At 38.6% G+C, this 21,980-nt stretch overlaps 1 protein-coding gene across 3 annotated transcripts in view; it reads right to left on the minus strand.

The window, feature by feature from the left end:
* The window catches only part of BTBD7 (BTB domain containing 7), an 80,254-nt gene that overhangs the window by 32,743 nt on the left and 25,531 nt on the right, over nucleotides 1-21,980 (minus strand). For all 3 annotated transcript variants that reach the window (XM_073895809.1, XM_025869431.2, XM_025869430.2), the window contains exons 2-3: nucleotides 20,944-21,131; nucleotides 19,158-20,237 (exon numbers count right to left, since the gene is read on the minus strand). In XM_073895809.1, coding sequence (XP_073751910.1) covers nucleotides 19,158-20,237; nucleotides 20,944-21,025 — 1,162 coding nt within the window. In that variant the 5' untranslated portion in view covers nucleotides 21,026-21,131. The remainder of the gene's footprint in view (nucleotides 1-19,157; nucleotides 20,238-20,943; nucleotides 21,132-21,980) is intronic.

Raw genomic sequence — 21,980 nt, forward strand, 5'->3', positions numbered from 1 at the left:
AAAAAAAAAAAAAAAAAAAAAAAAGATGGAGTCTTCTCTGGGGTGCCTGAGTGGCCCAGCTGGTTGAGCGTCTGCCTTTGGCTTGGGTCGTGATCCCGGGGTCCTGGGATCGAGCCCCACATCGGGCTCCCTGCTCCGCGGGGAGCCTGCATCTCCCTCTCCCACTCCCCTTGCTTGTGTTCCCTCTCTTGCTGTGTCTCTGTCAAATAAATAAATAAAATCTTAAAAAAAAAAATGTGAGTCTTCTCTAAATGTAATCACAGGAATGATGTCCCATCCCTGCCATATTGTATTGGTTAGAAACAAGACAGACGCTGTGTTCACGCTTAAGCAGGTATAAATATCAGAAGACGGGGATCATGAGGGGTCACCTTAGGGTCTTCTTGTCACAGTAAGTTTATGACCATTCTAGTAATACCGCTGCTGACATACTGAGCAATCCAAATCATTTTAGTCTGTCCTGAGTGCTCCTTTCTTTGCTCTACTTCAGCTGTCTTTTCTCAGAACATGTCTAACTTTACCACTTCTCTGAAGAGGGTAAGAAAAACTGCAATCAATATTTTAGGTTTGGCCAAATTTGTTTTGGCCAAAAAAAGAAAAAAAGGCCAATTAACAAGGGAGTCAAGAATACTCAATGGGAAAAAGACTGTTCCTTCAGTAAATGGCACTGGGAAAACTGGATATCCATATGCAAAGGAATGACACTGGACCCCTATCTTACACCACTCACAAAAACTAACTCAAGATGGATTAAGGACTTAAATGTAAGACCGAAACCATGAACTCCCAGAAGAAAGCATAGGAATAAAAATCCTTGACATGGGTCTTGGTAATGACTTTTTGGATATGACACCTAAAGCGCAAGCAACAAAATTAAGTGGGACTACATCAAACTAAAAAGCTTCTGCACAGCAAAAGAAACAATCAACAAAATTGAAAGGCAACTTACAGAATGAGAGAAAATATTTGCAAACCATATATCTGATAGGGGGCTAATATCCAAAATATGTAAGAAATTCCTACAACTCAACAGCAAACGATCTGATTAAAAAGTGGGCAGAGAGGGGCACCTGGGTGGCTCAGTCAGTTAAGCGTCTGCTTTTGGCTCAGGTCATGATCCCAGGAGTCAGGCTCCCTGCTCAGCAGGGAGCCTGCTTCTCCCTCTCCCTGCCACTCCCCCTGCTCATGCACACATACTGTGTGTGTCAAATAAAGTCTTAAAAAAAAAAGTGGGCAGAGGTCCTGAATAGACATTTTTCCAAAGAAGACATACAAATGGCCAAAAAGTACATGAAAAGGTACCCAACATCACTCATCATCAGGGAAATGTAAACCAAAACCACAGTGTACCACCTTCCACTTGGCAGAATGGCTGGTACAAAAAAGACAAGCGTTAACAAATGCCAGCAAGGGCGTGAACACCCTGGTGTCCTGTTGGTGGGAATATAAGTTGGTGCAGACACTAGAGAACAACATGAAGGTTCCTCAAAAAATTAAAAAAGGAACTACCATAGATTCAGCAATCCCACTTCTAGGAATGTATCTGAGGATGATGAAATCACTATCTCGAAGAGATGTCTGCACTCCGAAGTTCACTGCAGCATTACTTCCAATAGTCAAGATGTGGAAACAAATGAGTAAAGAAAATGTGGCGTGTATGTGTGTGTATATATGTATGTGTATATATATACATATGGGAGGGCAGAAGCACGAGCATTACTCTCTAGAAGTCACCACACCCAGCTACGGTAACAGGCAGACACAGAGGTGCCTGTGGGTGCTAGCTTGCCCTTGTTCTCCCCTGCTCCAAGGAAAGCCTGCCATTTGGAACAACATGGATGAACCCTGAAGGCATCATGCTAAGTGAAATAGGTCAGAGAAAGACAAATACTGTTATGTCCTCACTTACATGTGGAATCTAAAAATGTCAAACTCACAGAAAGAATAGAATGGTGGTTTCTAGGGGCTGAGGGGTGAAATGGGGAGAGGCTGGTCAAAGGGTACAAACTTTCAGTTATAAGATGACTAAGGTCCAGAATTCTAATGTCAGCATGGTGACTACAGTTAATACCATATTGTTTACTTGAAAGTTGCTTTGAGAGTACAGCGAAGTGTTCTGACCACCACCACAACAAATTATGTGAGGTAAAGGATGCACAAACCAACCTTGCTGTGGTAAACATTTTATAGTATATACATGTATCAAATCATTACATTGTGCACCTTAAACTTAACACAATGCTATATGTCAATTATGTCTCGATAATGCGGTAGGGGGGAGATAAAAGAAAAGAAATCTAGATTAAAATCTATTTTCACTGCAAAAAGGAGGAAAAGTAAGTTGAGTTTTTCTGGGTTTTATTTCTCATACCCTTTTGGCTAATGTTCAGAATTTGGTTACTCCTGTTGGGTAGATATTAAAAAATAACTTCTATACATAATATAGAGCAGAGTCTTAAAGTGCAACATATTTATCTACACTGAAGGATATCTTTCAAGTTTCTGTCCCTTTCAATAGGGGGACTCTTACAAGTTTCTTGCAATAACTAAATGCCAGAGGGCATTAGTAATATTATAGATCTATTCCAAATATCTTTTTATGTTTCCTTTCAATATATTAAAAAAAATTTTTTTAAAGATTATTTATTTGACAGAGAGAGACACAGTGAGAGAGGGAACACAAGCAGGGGGAGTGGGAGAGGGAGAAGCAGGCTTCCCGCGGAGCAGGGAGCCCGATGTGGGGCTCGATCCCAGGACCCTGGGATCATGACCTGAGCCGAAGGCAGACGCTTAACTGACTGAGCCACCCAGGCATCCCTCCTTTCAATATATTTTAAAAGTTATGTACTTAGACTATCTCTGGATGGATTTACAAAAAACTGGTAACACTGGATGCCTCTGTGAAGGGAAACTGAGTGGTGGGGGCCAAAAAGTTGGGAAAGCAGGAGACTCTTCGCTGAGTACTCTTTGTACCGTTTGAATTCTATTCCATCTGAATATATTATCTATTCAAAAAAATCAAATAAAAAACAAACAAAAACCATCAGGCTATGGAAGTTGCCAAGAGTTCCTTCCCCTGGTGCCAATATAAAATCAATCACTGACCACAGAATCCAAGCAAATATCAGAAAGGAAATGAGAAGGTTCTCTGCTTTGAGAACATTACTCCCCTCTGATGGGAGAGAGGAAACCACTGAGATTCATGCTGCTTGGGTGTGAAAACACACCCTGACTGCTTGTATTCCTTATTCTGATAGCTTTTGCCAAGCTGTGCGAAAAGGACAGAGAAGAAGATAGGAAAGTTGTTACTGTAGTAACTTGGTAATAAAGGTGGAGGCTAAAGTACACAATTATAAAAGATTAACGATTTCTCTAAGACATGAAAGGAAAAAAACAAGACTAAGAACACTTAAGATACTCACTTGAATTATAAGATAATTATTTGAATATATATTTACATATTTATATATTTATATTGCTTTAATGTTTATAAATTAATGTTTGATATGGCATTTTTAAATACTTAGGCTTCAGTGTTTATAAGTGAAAACAGCATGATGAAAGGGAAAAGCCTTCACAGGGATGTTCTCTAAACACAGACGCCCTATACAAGCCTCTGCTGCACTAGACTGCAGAGAATCAAATTCTGGAGCCTACAGGACACCCGAACTCCTTGAAATCGAACACATATTCTTATGTGTGGGCATCTGACTAGAAGAGAGATGCAAGATACACTATTAGAGTCAGACTGACCAGAGACCCAACCCCAATTCCCTTTAACTGTGTGATGTGTGAAATTTTGTCCGTTTCCTCATCTGAAAATGTTCCCTAATCCTCAAAAATCTACCTCTTACTATAATTAAGTTTCCTCATACACCATTATACTGGTGTATTCTAATTCAGAAGTAAGCACAGGGTCTGTGGGGAGTGGGAGAGGGTAGGGGGAGAGCAGAGCCTCAAGAGAACAGAGCAAGTCAAAGATTATAAAGAGAACAGAAATGCTGACAACCCAAATGTACTGTGTACTTTCCACTCACACATCACTTATTAAAATGTTAAATAAAAACAATTCTAGGGGTGCCTGGGTGGTTCAGTTGGTTAAGCATCCGACTCTTGATTTCAGTTCAGGTCATGATCTCAGGGTCCTGAGAGCGAGCCCCCCGTCCAGGTCCGCCCTCAGCTCAGCGTCTACTTGTCCCTCTCCCTCCCCAAAACAATTCTAGAAGTCTCAGTATGTGAACAACTCAGAGGTTTACATACCTTTAACAAAAAACAAAAAATACCCATTTACATCTATACTTGCTATAATAATAAGAAAAATCCAAAGGTCTGGGGGTAGAGCCATGTTATGATTTTCAGAAAACTTTCTGATATTTACTGGTTATCTCTTAAATATGATTGTGTTTCCCTTCTAAACAATGTACCTCACAGATAATTTCTTCCCATCCCTCTCCCCCCACGATGGGAAAGCATAGCCCTGCAGTTAGGAAGACTAGGATTCAAATTTTGGCCCTAACACTTTCTAGCTGAACCCCAGGTAACAGTATTTTCAAGCGTCAGTTTACCTATAAAATGGAGAGAATACTTACCATAGATGATGTGAGTTAGGAGCTTAGCAACAGTGCCTGGCAAAAAGCAGGTGCTGAAAAATTCTACTAAATTAATGAATAAATATAGTAAGAAACTTCAAAAAAGAATTAGCAGTTTTTGATGAGTAATTTATAGATTGTATCTGCTTAAAGGATGTATGTATTAAAAAAAAAAAACAACCCACTATTTCTGGAACATTTCTCACGATGTCTACGTGCTGATTATGGTCTCAGCCAAAGAGATCTCGTAATCAGGCCGTATTACTTGCTGTGCCCAGGATAAAGCCCAATGTCTCTGCACAGTATATCAAGTCCTTTACTGCAGAGCCCTGCTGGTCTCTGGAGCCTCGTTTCTCACCACACCCCTCTTATCTCTGCAACCCCTATCCTAACCCCAAGTGCCTGGCTCTGATTTATCTCTGGGTTTTTCTACCCGTGTTCCTCCTGCCTAACCTTTATCTCCAATCTTTACTTAACTCCCATTCATTCTCCAGGTCTCAGCTTTTCTGGGAAGCTCCTGATACTGTCTCCCTTCCCTAATTCTCCATACTGAGGTCTGGGGCTCCTCCTCTTCCTGTGTGCTCCCCTACCATCCAGTGTTTTGCTCTAAGACATTTACACCGTTAACTGCCTATTGGTACTTAGCACTAGACGATCTTACTCATTACTTCAATCTCAGGGTCTGGCATACAGTAAGTGCTAAATGAATATAAGTATATGAGTCATAGTGCTAATTCTATACCGAGGTCTATCTGCATCGACAGGTTATTTTCTTCCTTCTCCTCCATAATGTCCCATTTTCACCTTTATTTGCTGAGAACTCAGGCAGCTGCCATTCTCTCAGGTTTATAGACCTATTATGATGATCAGATTTACAACACTGTATCCAACCACTTCTATTTAACTTCGTATATCTAAAAACTTGACATCAAAATATAGAAGTGGGGCACCCTACCAATGAAGACTTTAGATACTTAATATTTTACTGCTTACACTTATCTACAAAAAAAAATCAATCTGAAAGTTAAGATGATGCATTAGAATAATGAAGAGACTATTTAATCACAGTTTAGCTTAGAAGCTTTTCTGAACCTCTCATAATTAGATACAAGCCTAGATATAAAAGGTTTAGAGAACCAATGTGATGCCTACGTATCTTCTAAAAGTATTTTGGTCAATCAGTCTCAAAATTCAGCACTGCTCTTTAATAGATGTAAGCCTCCATTAGGAAGAAACACACTGACAGCAGAAATTGTATTAAAATCAACCCATTTTGGAAAAGGCCTAATACTATTACGGTTGAAGAGGAATATGGTTAGAAACAAAGACGTGTAAGTGTGCAAACCGTTTGTGTTTTTGGGTTTTTGGCACAACTTTCAGATGTGTGGATATTTCACCTTCAAATGCCATGGCATGTAGAGCATGTATCAGAAGTTTATGGACAATGTCAATGCTAAGTATGAGGTATACAAAAATGTTATGGTGAAGAGAACCAAAACAGAGCTCAAAGTTTATTTATTTTTTTTTAAAGATTTTTATTTATTTGAGAGAGAGCGAGCGAGCGAGCACAGGCAGGGGGGAGTAGCAGAGGGAGAAATGGACTCCCTGCTGAGCCTGATGAGGGACTCGATCCAAGGACCTTTGGGATCAGGACCTGAGCTGAAGGCAGACACTTAACTGACTGAGTCACCCAGGTGCCCTACTTGTTTATTTTTAAAGACTTCATTTATTTATTTGAGAGACAGAGAGTGAGAGTGTGGGTGAGAGGGAGAGAAGCTGAAGGAGCCTCCCCACTGAGCACAGAGCCGAATGTGGGGCTCGATACCACACCAGGGAGATCATGACCTGAGCAGAAACCAAGAGTTGGACATCCAACCGAGCCACCCAGGCACCCCTCAAAGTCTTCTAATAAATCAAAGTCATTCCCTTCGTGGAGACATACTGAGTAAGACTAGCCCATGTTAATTTGTAATAGAAATTGATATTTTTTTTTCACCTAAATATATGAAAAAATAGTTGGAGGCAAGAACTTTCTGGTCAGTTACATATACTCCAAACTCAGATTCAGTCTTTGGGAGTTAATTTATAAAAAGGTATACCATTTGTTAGCAGTGCTTTCCATTGGGAAGTGAGACTGAAGGGTTCTTAAATACCTTTTGTATTATTTGTATTATCTGAATATCCAAACATCAGTACATCTCTTACATTTTTAGAAACAAAACAAAGGGGCGCCTGGATGGCTCAGTCGGTTAAGCATCTGCCTTCAGCTCAGGTCATGGTCTCCAGGTCCTGGGATTGAGCAGGCTTCCTGCTCAGTGGGGAGTCTGCTTCTCTCTCTCTCTCTCCCTCCCTCTGGCCCTCCCCACTGCTCGTTCTCTCTAATAAATAAAATCTTAAAAAAAAGAAACAAAACAAAAAATATGGTTATTAAAATAAAGTAACTATACATATTGACATAATTTTTGCAAAGCTTAAGTGTGAAAAAGGCAAAACGATAATATGTATAGTGTGGTACTATTTATTCTACAACATAACAAGATATGCGTGTGAAATACACACACACATTCACATACATATAAAGTAGATGTGATTAGAAGTGGCTTCGGGGAAGAAACAATGTAAGTATTTTTACCTGCATCTCTAATAACAGGAAGAGCATCTCTCTAATAGGAAGAACAACAGTAGCTACCATACAGGTTACCGTAAAGATTAAGAGAGGTATTCTACACAATAACAGCTAAATAATGTCATTACTAATCTATCTTAATTCTTGGAATAGTTTCTTCCAGCCACTTTCAAAACCAGAAGGAGACAAACACCCCTGTGTGGTTAAAGTCCCTTCTACTCTAGACATTTTAGGAAATAAGTGTAATATTTGGTTTTAAGGCAAAACTTGAATTCTGTATCTCAATATTGTATTTGTACAATGCTGAGGTTCTTTCTTCTATCATTTTCCTTCCTCAATCACTAATGTCTTCCCCCAAATAACCTGCAGCTTGGATTGCATTAGTTTGTACTCCTTGGCAATAGAAGGTGTAAGAGTAGTCAAAATTTAACTATGGCAGAGTCAGAAAAACAAAAATAAGTTGGGGCTTTAGGAAAAGGCAACAATTAGGCCACTTCTCTTAGTGTTTCTGTGAGAAAAAGGGACTACAATCAAATCAAAGTGGAATGGGAGTTTACACCAAACAGCTTACCACCATGGGAAAACTCTATGGACCATTTTTTATGGTCTTGTTTCGCCATCCAATGTTCAATGTTCTCTGCAATTGTAATCCTATGTATCATAGCTGAAAAAAGTCTGAATCTGGTAATTTCTTTAGACTTTAGAAACTTGGAACCGTGCTGTCAAATGATGTGTAAGGAAAATAACTCAATTCTTATCTTTAGAAACTGTCTACCAAAGAGTTAATGTAATTCAGTTTTTTAAAAAGATTTTATTTGAGAGTGAGCAAACGAGAGACAGAGAGAGAGAGAGACCCCAGACTCCCCACTGAGCAGGGAGCCCAACTCAGCTGATCCCAGGACCCCAGGATCATGATCTGAGTTGAAGGCAGATGCTGAGCCACCCAGGTGCCCCAGTAATTCAGTTTTAAAGACATTTGTTAAGGCCCTCCCAAATGCAAGCCAGGCACAGAGCTTGGTGCCCACACTTCTGTGATGAGAAAGGAACAAGCTCATCTGAGAAACCCAGGAAGAATTTATATGGTGAGTATGTGGCAGAGCCAGGATTGGAGCACAGATCTGACCCCAGACTTCATATTTACAAAGTACCATTAAATTTGGGTACCGTTATTTATCTGTGAACCTGAGCAAATCTCCAAGCTCCACAGGGTTGTTGTGAAGATGAAACAAAAGACATATGCAGGGTGCCCATCATGAAGCTAGGTACATAGTGACATTCAAACATGGTTCCTTTTAGTTCTCTTCTCCCTGGTATTGCATCTTGCGTAGCAATGGTGTTCAAAAAAATGCTAACCTGAAATTAAGTCTCTCTCCACTTCAGAATACACTGCATCGGGCAACATCATTGCAGATGCTTTCCGATATTCTCACGGTGTTCAGAGTTCAGTATACTCTTTAAATAATAAAAGCTCAGCTCTTTCTTGTCCTTATGTTGTTCAAAGTTTTGTGTCCATATCCTAATGACCTGACTACAGCATTTCATCTTTTGACTGATTATATTAGTGTCTGCAAAGTTCTAATTAAATCTCTCAGATCCTGACTAAAATAAACACATAATTTGTGTTGGGGAAGAAAAACAAACCAAACCAAAACAAGCAAGTCTTCCTGTTTCATCATTTCCCTCAACTGTGGTATTCTTGGGATTTTAGTATGACAGGGAAAAGATTTTGCTTATTATTGAGAAAGGCTTCTAATTGTCCTCAGATTAAACTTTTTGGCTTCGAAAGATTAACGGTCTTCACTGGCTTCCAAGAATATGTTAAATTCAACTGATACCTATTATATACCAATGGACAACAAAAGAAAGAGTTGATGAGACTTTATTTGAAACTTAAAACTGAGTTTAATGGTATGGAATTATACACCATTTTGACCACCTCTAAACTTATTTTTAAAAATAATGCTTCATATTTATCTTCTAGATTGAGATTGGGCATCTTAGTTTTATTTGCAACTTCAACGGTTAAACGTTTATTACACACACCCCCTTTTAAAAAGAAAAAGTTACTCAGTTTTCATAGGTATTGAAGATAACTCAAAATATGTAACTCATTGATTCTACCTCTGAAACTAATAAGATAGTATATATTAATTAAACTGAATTAAAAAAATTTTTTAAAAATGTAACTAAGAGTCTACTAAGAGCAAAGTACTGTGCTAGGTTCTTTGGGTGATTCAAGATGATGAAGATTTTGACCTTGTCTTTAGAGAGTATATAGTACACTAGTTGATAGAGGAAATGAGACAGGTACATAGGTAATTTCAAAATAAGTTAGATGTAAGAACCTAAAAGAAAAGTAAAAGAAGTGTTTTAGAAGTTTGCAGGAAGTAGAAAATACTTTTAATTTGGAATGCCTAAGACAAAACAAAGGAAGTAGCATGTGAATTTAGCCTTAAAGAGTATGGTAGAACTTGGACATTTAGTGGTCAAAGGCAAAGATATTCTAAGACCAAAGAAAAGTGTGAGGAGAGGATCAGAGGTGGAGAGTTTGTAGTCTATATGAAAAATGGTTTAAGTTCTAAAATAAAAAATGCAGCAAAATATTACACTTTAAAGCTCTACTCATAATTTTTTTTTTTTTTTTAAGATTTTATTTCTTTACTTGAGAGAAAAAGAGGGAGAGAGTGAGCATGAGTGGTGTGAGAGGCAGGCTCTTCGCTGAGCAGAGAGCCTGATGTGGGGCTTGATCCCTGAACTCTGGGATCATGACCGGAGCTGAAGGCAGATGCTTAATGACTGAGCCACCCAGGCGTCCCTCTACTTGTAATTTTGAGCGAAGAATTTCATAAATGCTAAGTGTCATTATGATTAGAGATGTGTAACTTGAGAGTCATCTGAACTGCCATTCCTGAAACAGAATAATTCTTCATCTATGTTGTATAGGTAACTGAAATCTACATTTTTACTCTGATCTGTTGTTGATAATGGTCTTTAACTTAGCTCCATTATTCTCTAGGAAGTATAGTCCGACTAATTTGCTAAAGAGGAAACAATTACAGATAGAAGCACAATGAACTGCCAGTTCAACTGAACTGAGACAGAAAAAGAATGTCAACACAGAGACAGTGGAGAGGATGGAAGAGGGAGGAAGGGCTTAGTGAGTCAGAACAGTTAGTCTTTACTACTTTGCATTTGTTTCGAATCACATACTCCTGAAATCTGACCAAGTTGTTAAGGGAAAATTAGGTCATAGCTTTCAGTTGTTTCTCTGTTAGATTTTTAACCCAATAAAATATAATCACATGCATTATGACTAAAAATATGGGCAATGCATTATAGAGTCCACTTTGGAACTAATGTTATAAATAATTTTCATATTCCATAGATTGAAAAATACATTTTTGATCAAGATGAAAAAATAAAATCTGTGGTTTAAAGTGTACTACTGTAAAATGCCCTGACCTGGAATATACACGTAGATATTGGTGCTAATTCTGAGGTCAGGAGTATTTATAACAAGGAAATGTAAGTTCTTATGGTAGGCCCAAGGTTGTTAAAATTCATGAGAAAACCTACAGTTCTCCTAAAGAGTGGATTTTTACTCAAAGAATTAGAAATCAATATATATTCTCACCATGGTACTCACATTTTCAGAGGTGTTTACACAGTGTAGTGTATGCTAAAATCATTGTGAAAGTCAGTGCTCAAACACCTGACCCTTCTTTTGAGGCTCTTCTAAATCTAGTCATCTATTTTGGAATTATATACACTGGTCTTTTTACTATAGGTACTGTTATCACCCAGGTTTCCAAGCTGTAACCACAGAAAACAACTCTAGTTGGCTTAATTAAAGAGAAAAGGGATTTATCTAAAGGATATCGTTAGCCCACAGTTCCTGAGAAAGTTGAAGACCAGACTCAGAAAACAAACAAGAGCAGAGGAAGGCTGCAGAGTGAGCACTACGTCAGGCAAAGAGCCCAGTGGGTACCCCCGGCTGCCCACGGCCTATGACCACCACAGCTCCTGCTCTGTGTACAGACGGTGGATGCCATCAGCGGCATCACTGCCACTGACCTCTCTCCTTTTCTGCTACATGTTGCTGCTCCCACTCTGCTCATACAAAGAATTCTCTACAGCCCTTGCTTTTCTGTTCTATCGGCTCCCATTCAAAAAGCCCAGGTCATGTGCGTAAACATTAACCACTGAGAAGGCTGAGAAAGCAAGTATTTGACCTTTTAAGTTTGTACACTGGGGGGTGGGTTCTGCCCTCCATCAAGACCTGTACCGTGAGGAACTTCTCAAAACTAGGAAGAAGGTCGTAATGCTGACAGCCAAAAGAGTCAAATAACTGATCCAGGAACACTCATCGACTCAGGAAAGAATGGCCTACTTCTCTGGCTAAGTGCTCTGAAGCAAAGTTTGAGTGGTGACCTACCGAGGCCCTTGCCCCCCCAGTTTTTAAATGTCTTAACTGGGCCCACATGTCCCTCACTTACTCCTGCTCAAGTGGTTCAGCACAAATCAGGCTCACGGCTGAGACTCCTCAGAGCTGATGCTTCAATCACTAGTCTGCTATTTTGTTCTTACAACTGGGCCACAGTGGCCTCCCACCTTCATCCCTGGAAAGTGGTTCTCATGCTGCTCCCCTCTCTCACCATGCCCACATTTCTGGGCTTGGGGTCAGAAGAGCTGGTATGAGTCACAATCTTATTCACAATCTCAGGAGAAGGCTAGTTCCTCATCTCTGAGCCCCACCATACTCACAGGTTGTCAGGGAGACCAAATGAGAGAAAGTAAAAGCCCTCTGTAACCTAAAATGATAAGCATGATCTTACTAGTTAACATTATTGATAGATATGACAAATCCCCCAGTTCTTTAGGATTAAGGCCTATCCTATCTAGGTCTCTCTGGTTCTTCTGGGCACTGAAGTCATGTCTTTATTGTACTAAAAAATTAATTTTGTAATCAAAGCAGTATATGCTCATGATCTAAAAGGTCTTGTAATTAGTAGTAATAAAAAGCTTATTCTAAAGACAAAATCATCTGCCCTATGTCTTTCCTACTCCCAGTCCTGCTCCCCAGAGGCATCTCCTCTCAATTTTTTAGTTGTTTCTTCTGGCATTTACCTCTCTGTATTATAGTTTTTATTAAATCAATATTCAGTGTTCATATTTAAATACTGCTTACTGTGAGCCAAGTGGCATACCAGAATTATATTTTCTTCCATATGTAATTTTAAATTTTTCTCGGAGCTATTATTTTCTTCTTTCCCCACTTCTTTCATTTTCTTTTTTTTTTTACATTTTATTTTATGTTATGTTAATCACCACACATTACATCATTAGTTTTTGATGTAGTGTTCCATGATTCATTGTGTATAACACCCAGTGCTCCATGCAATACGGGTCCTCTTTAATACCCATCACCAGGCCACGCCCCCCTCCCCTCTAGAACCCTCAAGTTTGTTTCTCAGAGTCCATAGTCTCTCATGGTTCGTCTCCCCCTCTGATTTACCCCCCCCTTCATTTTTCCCTTCCTACTATCTTCTTCTTCTTTTTAACATATAATGTATTATTTGTTTCAGAGGTACAGGTCTGTGATTCATCAGTCTTAACACAATTCACAGCGCTACTTCCTTCATTTTCTATAAATCTACTGTTAATTCTTCATAAAAGCACCAAAAGACCCATGAAATCTCTTTCAGTGTCCTCTGTCATTTAATGTTCCTAGAGCCTTTCACCTTCCTGGTCCAGTCTAGACGTGATGTCTGCTAGACCTACTATATAGCCAGTACTTAGGATTTCCCTTTCTTATTTCCTGTGTTTGACACCATTTCCTGGATCCCACACTTCTTTGTTCTTGGTTCACTTCATCATTTAGTGGAATACATCCTTCCTCAGTAGGGGTGCAAGGGAGATCAGTTCTCTGAGGCAAGACTGAAAAAAATGGCTTTATCTAGCCTTATACTTGATTGACAGTTTGGCTAAATATAGAATTTTGTGTTGAAAATAATTTTCCATCAGCTTTTCAAAGGCACTGTACCACTATATTACAGTGTTCAGCTGCTGCTACTGAAAAGCTCAATACTATTAAGAGTCCTGTTTCTTTGTATGGAACCAAATTTTTTCCTCGCTGTAACATTTTAGAATCTTCTCTTTTTCCCTCAGAAAGGGATAAAATTTTTTTTTTTTAAAGTAGGCTTGAACTTACAACCCCAAAATCAAGACCCAAGCTGAGATCAAGAGTTGGATGCTTAACCAACCGAGCCACCCAGGCACCCCGGGATAAGACTTTTTAATACAGAAAGTCCTTTAGCGTTAGCAGTATTTCTTATATTACTCCTCGGATATTGGCTTCTCTTCCATTTTCTCTGGTATGTTTCTAAAACCACCACTTGTTAAATTGTTACATCTTCTGGACCAATATTATAGTTTTCTTATTTGTCTCCACTATTGTCCAGCTCTGTTATTTTTTTAAAGGTTTCTTCAATTTCACCTTTCAATCCTTCTATATTTTTAATTTCTGCTATCTTACTTCCCAGAGTTCCTGTCTTTACTCTTACGGTATCCTATTTATGTCTCGTTGACTCAACAGAGTGCTCTCTTACATAAGGGTATTTTACTTCTGTTAAAGTTTTCTTCTGCTTTCTTCATGGTTGCTGCTAATACTTTGTTCTGACCTCTGTCTCAATTTGGAAGCTTTCTTCAAATGTCCCCTGAGCCTTAGACGGGTTTTCATATTTATGAATGAAGCAGTAAACTGCTGTGTGGAAGCTCTGTTGCAAAAGCAGGACTGCTGACTATAGTCTTCTCTGTAGAAAAACTGGAAGGCAAATTGGTTTTTTCACCATGTTAACTCCCGAGCATAACTTCATCATGGAACTCCGTAACACTAGTCTCCATCAGTCTATATGCTCTTGGGCTGTTCACCATTTCTAGAGCTCTAATTTTTTATCTTGTATCTGTTTGGCTTAGACTAGAGCAGGGGAACAGGAGTGATTTTGCCATTTACTTTGTAGGCTTTGACATAAATTCAGATTTCAACCTTGTGCTTTACCCCACACCCCCACCCACCCTTTTTGGAGCTATTTCCAGATTTGAAATCTCTCTAGTTTGATTTCTTTAGAAAATAAACTGGTTTGGTTGGGGGTGGGGGGTAGAGAAGGGAACTGAAGGGGCAGGTTAGGATTTGCCAAGTGGCACAAGTGATACTGATGTAAAGAACAGACAGATGGCCCACTGAAACAAAATGGAGAAAGTACCAACCCGAACATACTTGGGAATTTAGGAAAAAAGGTAGCACAAATCAGAGGAAAATATGGATTAATATAGAGTACTCAGAAAACTAGCTCACTATATGGAGTAAAACAAAACCCCATTCCTTTCTGACACCACCTATAAAGGTGAATTCCACGGTGGGGGAAAGGGTTGATCCATTCAGTAGTCAGACTTAAAATCAAATCTCTCTTTTCCATTTGCAACACTTACCCCTTCTTCCCAGAGTACTAAGTACCCCCTGTGAATCGCCTCTCTTATCCTCAGTAGCCCCCTTTATAGGCTCTAGAGTTACAGACTACTCTTCTGTTTCAAGTCAGTGATCAGTCCTTATCTGCTTTTCAGCTTCCAAAAATTTCAGTATCCTTTCTCCACTCTTGTTTTCTTCTTGGGTATCTTTGTCACTGAGGGTTTATATTTGTTTTATTCCTTTACTATACCATTAGGGCTTTGGAAGAGCCAGAAATAAACTTATGTTTAATCTGCTATGTAGGAAATCAAGTGAAATTAAAGCTCATCCTAAAATGCCAGGCCAGTAAGTTGAGGCCCTATTACCTATTAATTGACCTCCCTAATAGTGACTGCCTACTTGTCTGAATAAAACGCATTCTCGGTGTAGGCCAGGAATCTGCCCTTTTATCCAAACCACTCTGGCTATCTGCCTATACTGCCTCTTTTTACGATGCTCTTGGAACTATTAAATCACCTCTCCATCTTGAAGGATGTATTTAGTCTCAAGGTCCCAGCCTCCCTTGACAGAATTTGTTTCTTTTTAAAACTGGGCTTTAACTTTTGAAGTTAAATCTAATTAGGAATAAAATGTAACAGTCATTAATTCAGAATCATTTACTAAATGCCCACTATGTCCCAGGCACAGGGGACACAAAGATGACAACAATAAGGGCCTACCCTCAAGCTGCCCAACAGGCTAGTCTCACAGCATTGCTTAACTGGAAGTTAAGCCCTCGTCTGAATCATAGAACAAAGATGATTTTGGTGATTATTTTCTTAATTCTCTCCAAAATGGTACATAACTATTACCATGCTGGATGCATCAGAGAGATGCTAATTCATTACACACAATAGATGCCTCAGAGTATTACAGGCTTAATCTGCTTGTAGAACTCCTGCCGAGAAAAACCAATTGTAGAATGACAAATAGCCAGATATTTACAATAGTTTGATAAGTGGCATGCACCATCTCACTAGTGATAAAATTGTAAGAAAATTTTGAAATTGGTAATAGTAAAAATCTACAAAATATAGTTAGTATTAGGTTTAATCAATAGTTATAAAATTATTTTTCTGAATGTAAATAGTTTTATTTTCTTTTTATTAAAGATTTATTTGTCAGAGAGAGAGCACACAAGCAGGGGGAGTGGCAGGCAGAGGGAGAGGCAGGCTCTCTGCTGAGCAAGGAGCCTGATGCAAGACTCAAACCCAGGACCCTGGGATCATGACCTGGGCCGAAAGCAGACTATTAACCAATTGAGCCACTCAGGTGGCCTCCCCCACTTTTTTTTTTAGATTTTATTTTTATTTATTTATTTATTTTAAATGGTTTGTTCAGTAAATGGCTGCTGTTTTATTTTATTATTTTTTAAAGATTTTATTTATTTGTCAGAGAGAGACAGTGAGAGCAGCAACACAAGCAGGGGGAGTGGGAGAGGGAGAAGCAGGCCTCCCGCCGAGCAGGGAGCCTGATGCAGGGCTCGATCCCAGGACCCCGGGATCACGACCCAAGCCGAAGGCAGACGCCCAACGACTGAGCCACCCAGGCGCCCTAGATTTTATTTATTAAAAGTTAGTTTTAGAAAAGAATGTGGTAGTGAATGAAATATGTTCTGATGATTATCATTTAACAGCTAATATTTATTGAATGCTAACTATGTATCAGGTGCCAGTCAGATCACTTAACATATTATTTCCTTTAAGCCTCATAATCCTACTTTACAAGGTTACTATTTTTATTTTATAAATGATAGAAGCTTAGAAAGGTGACTTGCTCTGAGGTCAAGCACATTAAAACATGGTAGTGAAGGATTCAAATCCATTTTGTCTGGTTCTAGAGTCTGAGCTCTTAAACTTCATGGTATAAAATTCCTCTCCCAGTGACCAAATATTCTCCTTCCCACAGAAAAGGGGTTCAGCCCTTTATGCTGAAAGTATGGTCTGTTATAAACACTAATATGTACAGTATCATAGGCATGGGGGAAAAATGAGGCCTACATGGAGTGCAAAAATAAAAACAAATAACCTAAACTCTCTATTTTGAATAATGAAAGGAAACAAAGGGAATACATATATATATATATTTTATAGTGACCAAGACTAAGGTAATACAAGGAGTGTTATATCTTTAAATGTACTAAAAAAATACAATTTCTAGCTAAATGATAAAAAAATATTTAAACTCACTTAACATAAAAGAACTCTAGATCAAGTATTACCTAAGAGCCAAGAGCTGGCTCACAATTTTACTTCACTCAAAACTTAAAACAACAAACCCCCAAAGAACTGTATTAGGGGATCCTTTCCCATTTTTTAAAAATAGCAAAGTGGGGCACCTGGGTGGCTCAGTCGTTAAGCGTCTGTCTTCGGCTGGGGTCATGATCCCAGAGCCCCACGACTGAGCCCCACATCAGGCTCCCTGCTCAGTGGGGAGTTTGCTCCTCCCACTGGCCCTCACCCCACTCGTGCTCTCTCTCAATCACTCTCCCAAATAAATAAAATATTTAAAAAAACCCCAGCAAAGTGTATATAGTACACTTTGGTTTATTATTTAAACATGTCAAAAAACAAAACCAAGTTGAGAAAACAGATGTTATTACACCTTTTGGGCAATGTCACAACCTTTAAATTTTTCTGTAGAGGCATTTTCTGACAAACCTGGTTTTACAGAATAAAATAGTGGTAGGTCAAGCTGCGAGGTTATTTTTGATAACATTATTTTCCTGTAGTCTGACATCAAAATAGCCTACTATTATTAATGTAATGTTTTAAACTGATAAAAATATTTTAACATTTTAATTGTGGTAACAAAACTAAATTAGTACTATTACTAAAAAGATAATGGTAAAGTAAGATTTTAAAAGATCCTTTAGGTAACAGAAATCTCAACTTTTTTCACTCAGGTTTATCAGTGCTTTCTTCTGTATAATTCCTCTCATGTAATTTATTTCTTATTGTTATTAAGCTGGGGCTTTATTTCTCAAAGTCCTATTAATTTGCTGATTGAGCCATACAACATACATTTTTATTTTCAAGTTAGAAAAATGTGTGTAGCTTTCATTACTCCTTAGTTCATTAAATCTGTCTTTTGACCCAGCCATTAACATTTTCTTCTAATTGGCAACTTCTAATGTTCTTTCAGCAAACACTCATTAGCTAAATCCTCAAGTAATTTCATGTCATATAGCTTGTTTTCTTTTCAATATTTTATTTATTTGAGAGAGAGAGAGAGAGCGAAAGCAGGAACACAAGCAGGGGGAGTGGGAGAGGGAAAGGCAGGCCTCCTGCTGAGCGGGGAGCCCGACGTAGGGCTCGATTCCAGGACCCTGGGATCATGACCTAAGCCGAAGGCAGACGCCCAACCCCAACGACTGAGCCACCCAGACGCCCCTAGCTTGTTTTCTTTTAAAATACGGCAAAGAATGCATTCTTTCAAGACCACAAATTCCTTTTGTTCCATGTGGAAGGTCTCCTTCCAGCTCTGAAATGTTAACATTCTAATGTTTACCAATAGATATATAATTCTTTTAATGTTACCTTCATGTTACCTTCATGTATTCATTTGCCTATAACCCCAAAAATGTGCTTTCCTGACCTAAAAGTTTTAGTTTAGATTAAGTGAAGAAGGCTCCTGAGTCTAGCACTGACCGTGCCTTACACACTGTAGGCTGTTGCTGGGTATACAAGTTGAATCTGAAAAGAAGATACAGAATATTTAAAAATTTAAATCAGGGGCGCCTGGGTGGCTCAGTTGTTAAGTGTCTGCTTTCGGCTCAGGTCATGATCCCGGGGTCCTGGGATTGAGCCCCGCACCGGGCTCCCTGCTTCTCCCTCTCCCGCTGCCCCTGCTTGTGTTCCCTCTCTTGCTGTGTCTCTCTCTGTCAAATAAATAAATAAAATCTTAAACAAATAAAAATAAAAATTTAAGTCAGAAACTGCCTAATTCTTTGATTCAAGTAAACTTGTATCCAAATGTGACTATTTTCATTTTTGGAATGACTTTTCATTCTTTTTCTATTCAAGCATCAATAAGTTAATTAAGTATAAAAATGAGACAAAGTTACCCCAGGAGTCCTAGATCAAGAATAACCATGAAATCTGGGAAACGAGGCTAGTTGAAAGCTTGGGCGCAGACAGGGTGCAGGTGGTAGTTATATATTCCCACACCTATCATCTGACATTAGGGAATTAAGAGCCTCACATCTCATCTATTGCTCTTAGTCACTAGTTTTGAATGCTTGGTTTTAGCACTAAATGAACACCCACATTAATACTGACCCTCAATTCTTTCTCAGATTCCTTAACTATAGATTCAAAATAACCGACCCAGGCACATCCCAAACAGTGAAATCATATTGAACATATTGGCTGTGTTCTGAATTTGGAAGACAAATATGTAATTCGAGAAATCAAAATTAAAAACCAGAATTTCATACCTTGTGCAAGCATGTTAAATTCCAAGAAGAGTGCTATGTGGTAAAGTTCCATGGCTTCTTCTGCCCTGGTCATGCTTGGCTTCCCTGCGACGAGAGCCTGAACTTCACTGAGACTCCCCACCGAGGGGCTACAGTGCAAAACAGAGAGGTCCACCACATCAGTATACATACAGTGTAATATAACTTTCGCATATTTTTTTGGTATAATGGACTCATCTAATATAATTCTTGTGGGAGTCCTCAAAGTTCGGTCTGTGATTTCTTCACCAGTCCGTATCCTCCTTTGTAATAAATTCCGAAAAAATGGGGACCGTGCTGAAATAATAGCCTTGTGAGCTTTGAGCTCTTCATCTAAACAGTTCTGATTTCCACCAAAAGCTTCAACCAGTTCAGAGTCTGAAGAAAAACTAAGGACGACATCATAATAACACATGTAATCAAAAAGTCCACGCATATCTACATCAAGGGAATTCGGTGTTCCAAATTCTTCACTAAGCTGAACGAGGATATCAACATTTTGAAACCTTGAGTCCTCCATTCCAAACTCTCCTGTATAAAGGTAGTGTAGCAAAGCAGAAAACATGGGCATGTCTATACCAGCTGTATTGATGTCCATAACAATCTCTGCCCCATACTCCGGTGAGGAAGAAAGCAGTGTTTTAAAGAACGGACACCTCGCTGCCAAAATGGCACGATGAACAGGAAAACAAGTTTCTTGAAATATTAAGTCTACATCGGTACAATACTTGTACTCATAAAGATCGGCCATATCTTTCTGCAATGTCCGAGCTTCTGGTCTAGCCAAACTGGCTTGTAGAGAAAGCTCCTTTAAGGCTGAAGTTCCCTCATATTCCTCCACTAAAGCATTAACATCTCTAACATCCCACCCAGAGAGGAGTTCTCGCATCTGCTTGGCGTGATCGGCAGACCTATTAGATTTTCGACGCTTAATAAACTTCTTTTTGAGGGTGGCAAGGCCAGAGGTTCTCTTTTTTTTGTCTTGTGGTTTCTCATGGCCATGGTCAAGGCTATATAATTTTGATTCACAACCATAGCCTTGCTGAGAATAGGATGATGTCCCTAAGAAGGAAATCAAACAAATGAAAATGTTTCTTTGTTCTTAACATTCATTTTCAATCTTCACTTTAACACATATTTCATGCTAAAAATTTTTACAGATATTCCTGAACCATTCAAATAAAATTGACTTTTGTTTCTATAAAGGAAGTTATTAAAAAGTTCAAATAGTTTACTTCTATATTAAATAAGGAATAGAGACTAACAGAGTAGATTATTATTTACTTGACAAAATGCTTTTGGTTCTCTGGCTATCAAAAACCAGATTTTAATCAAGGATTTTTAGGAAACGAGAGTTAAGCAGATTTGTAAATTAAGAATACTACTTGTATGTAATTGTGAAGTTTTTTTTCTTCTTCTTCTTAACTATACCAAGGCTGCTTTGCATTGGGGAAAATAAATGGACCAGGATGCAAGAAGCTTGTATTCCACTATTTTTACACCAATGAAGATTGCCAGGTTTCTGAGGGCAACTGGCAATTATGGTTAAGACACCAAAGAAAGGGTTAAAAGTGCTATAGCAGCTTGGTCAGGATAAAATCATACAAGATAGATTTACATTTGTTGGGAAAAAACCTAGATGTTGCAGAATTATTATCTATAATAACTTTTCCACAGTTCAATTCTCTTTTCAGCCAAAAAGACCACTGAAAACACAATTCTATTTATACCCACAAAAGAAAATGAAATTAGAAAAACTGAGAGTTACCTATAAAAGTCTGTTGGGCTTGAGCATTTCCCCCTACCCTCGGGGAACATGAATGAGGATAGTTAGATGCATTAGCACCCATTTTCTTCAGTCACTCAGGCATTCCATCTGCTGGTTCTTCAGAGTATAATCCCAGAGGCCTTTACGAACTTTCAACCCTGGATCCAGCAGCCTCCTTTCATCCATTTCTTGGTATGAAACAAAAATAATTTTATTCATTTTTTCAAATGTATTTCAAATTGCACAGTAAAAAAAAAAGCAAGCTAGTGAAAACTGCTTTTATTTGCAAATGACATGCTGTCAAATTCACATGTAAAAATTTCGGAAAATGTAAACAAATAGTTAAACTTGAATTATGAATCAGTGGTAGCTGCAATTCTGAGCCATAAAATGTACCAATTATATACTTTCTAAGGCAGTGAAAAGTAACAAATCAGACTAATTTAAATATATAATTATGGAAAGAGTATTTCAAATTACAGGGAAAAGTATTTAGAGACTAAAAAATTTTTCATTTTTTTTTCTTACTCCTTTAGAGGCAACCATCAGTCATTATAATCTAACATTCTAAGCAATTTGTAAACATTGAAGAGGTTGGTGGGAGGGATGGGGTGGCTGGGTGATGGACACTGGGGAGGGTATGTGCTATGGTGAGCACTGTGAATTGTGTAAGACTGATGAATCACAGACCTGTACCCCTGAAATAAATAATTATATGTTAATTAAAAAAATGTGGAAAAAAAACCACACTGAAGAGGTTGATACTAGAGGTGGTCCTCATGAAGCCCTGAAATAAAAATACTGCCTTCTATTACCTGATATTATGACTTAACATGGACAGGGCAGTACCAGTAAGAGATAATTTTAACAATTACAGAATAAATTCCACACCATGGAACCCTAACTCTCAGAGCTGCCGGCTGAAGATATATGCACAAAGAGAAGACACTCTAAGATTAGAGAACAGGGTTAATAGGAATACTGTATCTGTATAGCACCTGGATATATAAAATTTATCTGACTAAAAGGGATAATGG

This window comes from Callorhinus ursinus, unplaced genomic scaffold, assembly GCF_003265705.2.
Source record: "Callorhinus ursinus isolate GAN/ISIS: 27379988/994484 unplaced genomic scaffold, GSC_fseal_2.0 scaffold8, whole genome shotgun sequence".
Lineage (NCBI taxonomy): Eukaryota > Metazoa > Chordata > Mammalia > Carnivora > Otariidae > Callorhinus > Callorhinus ursinus.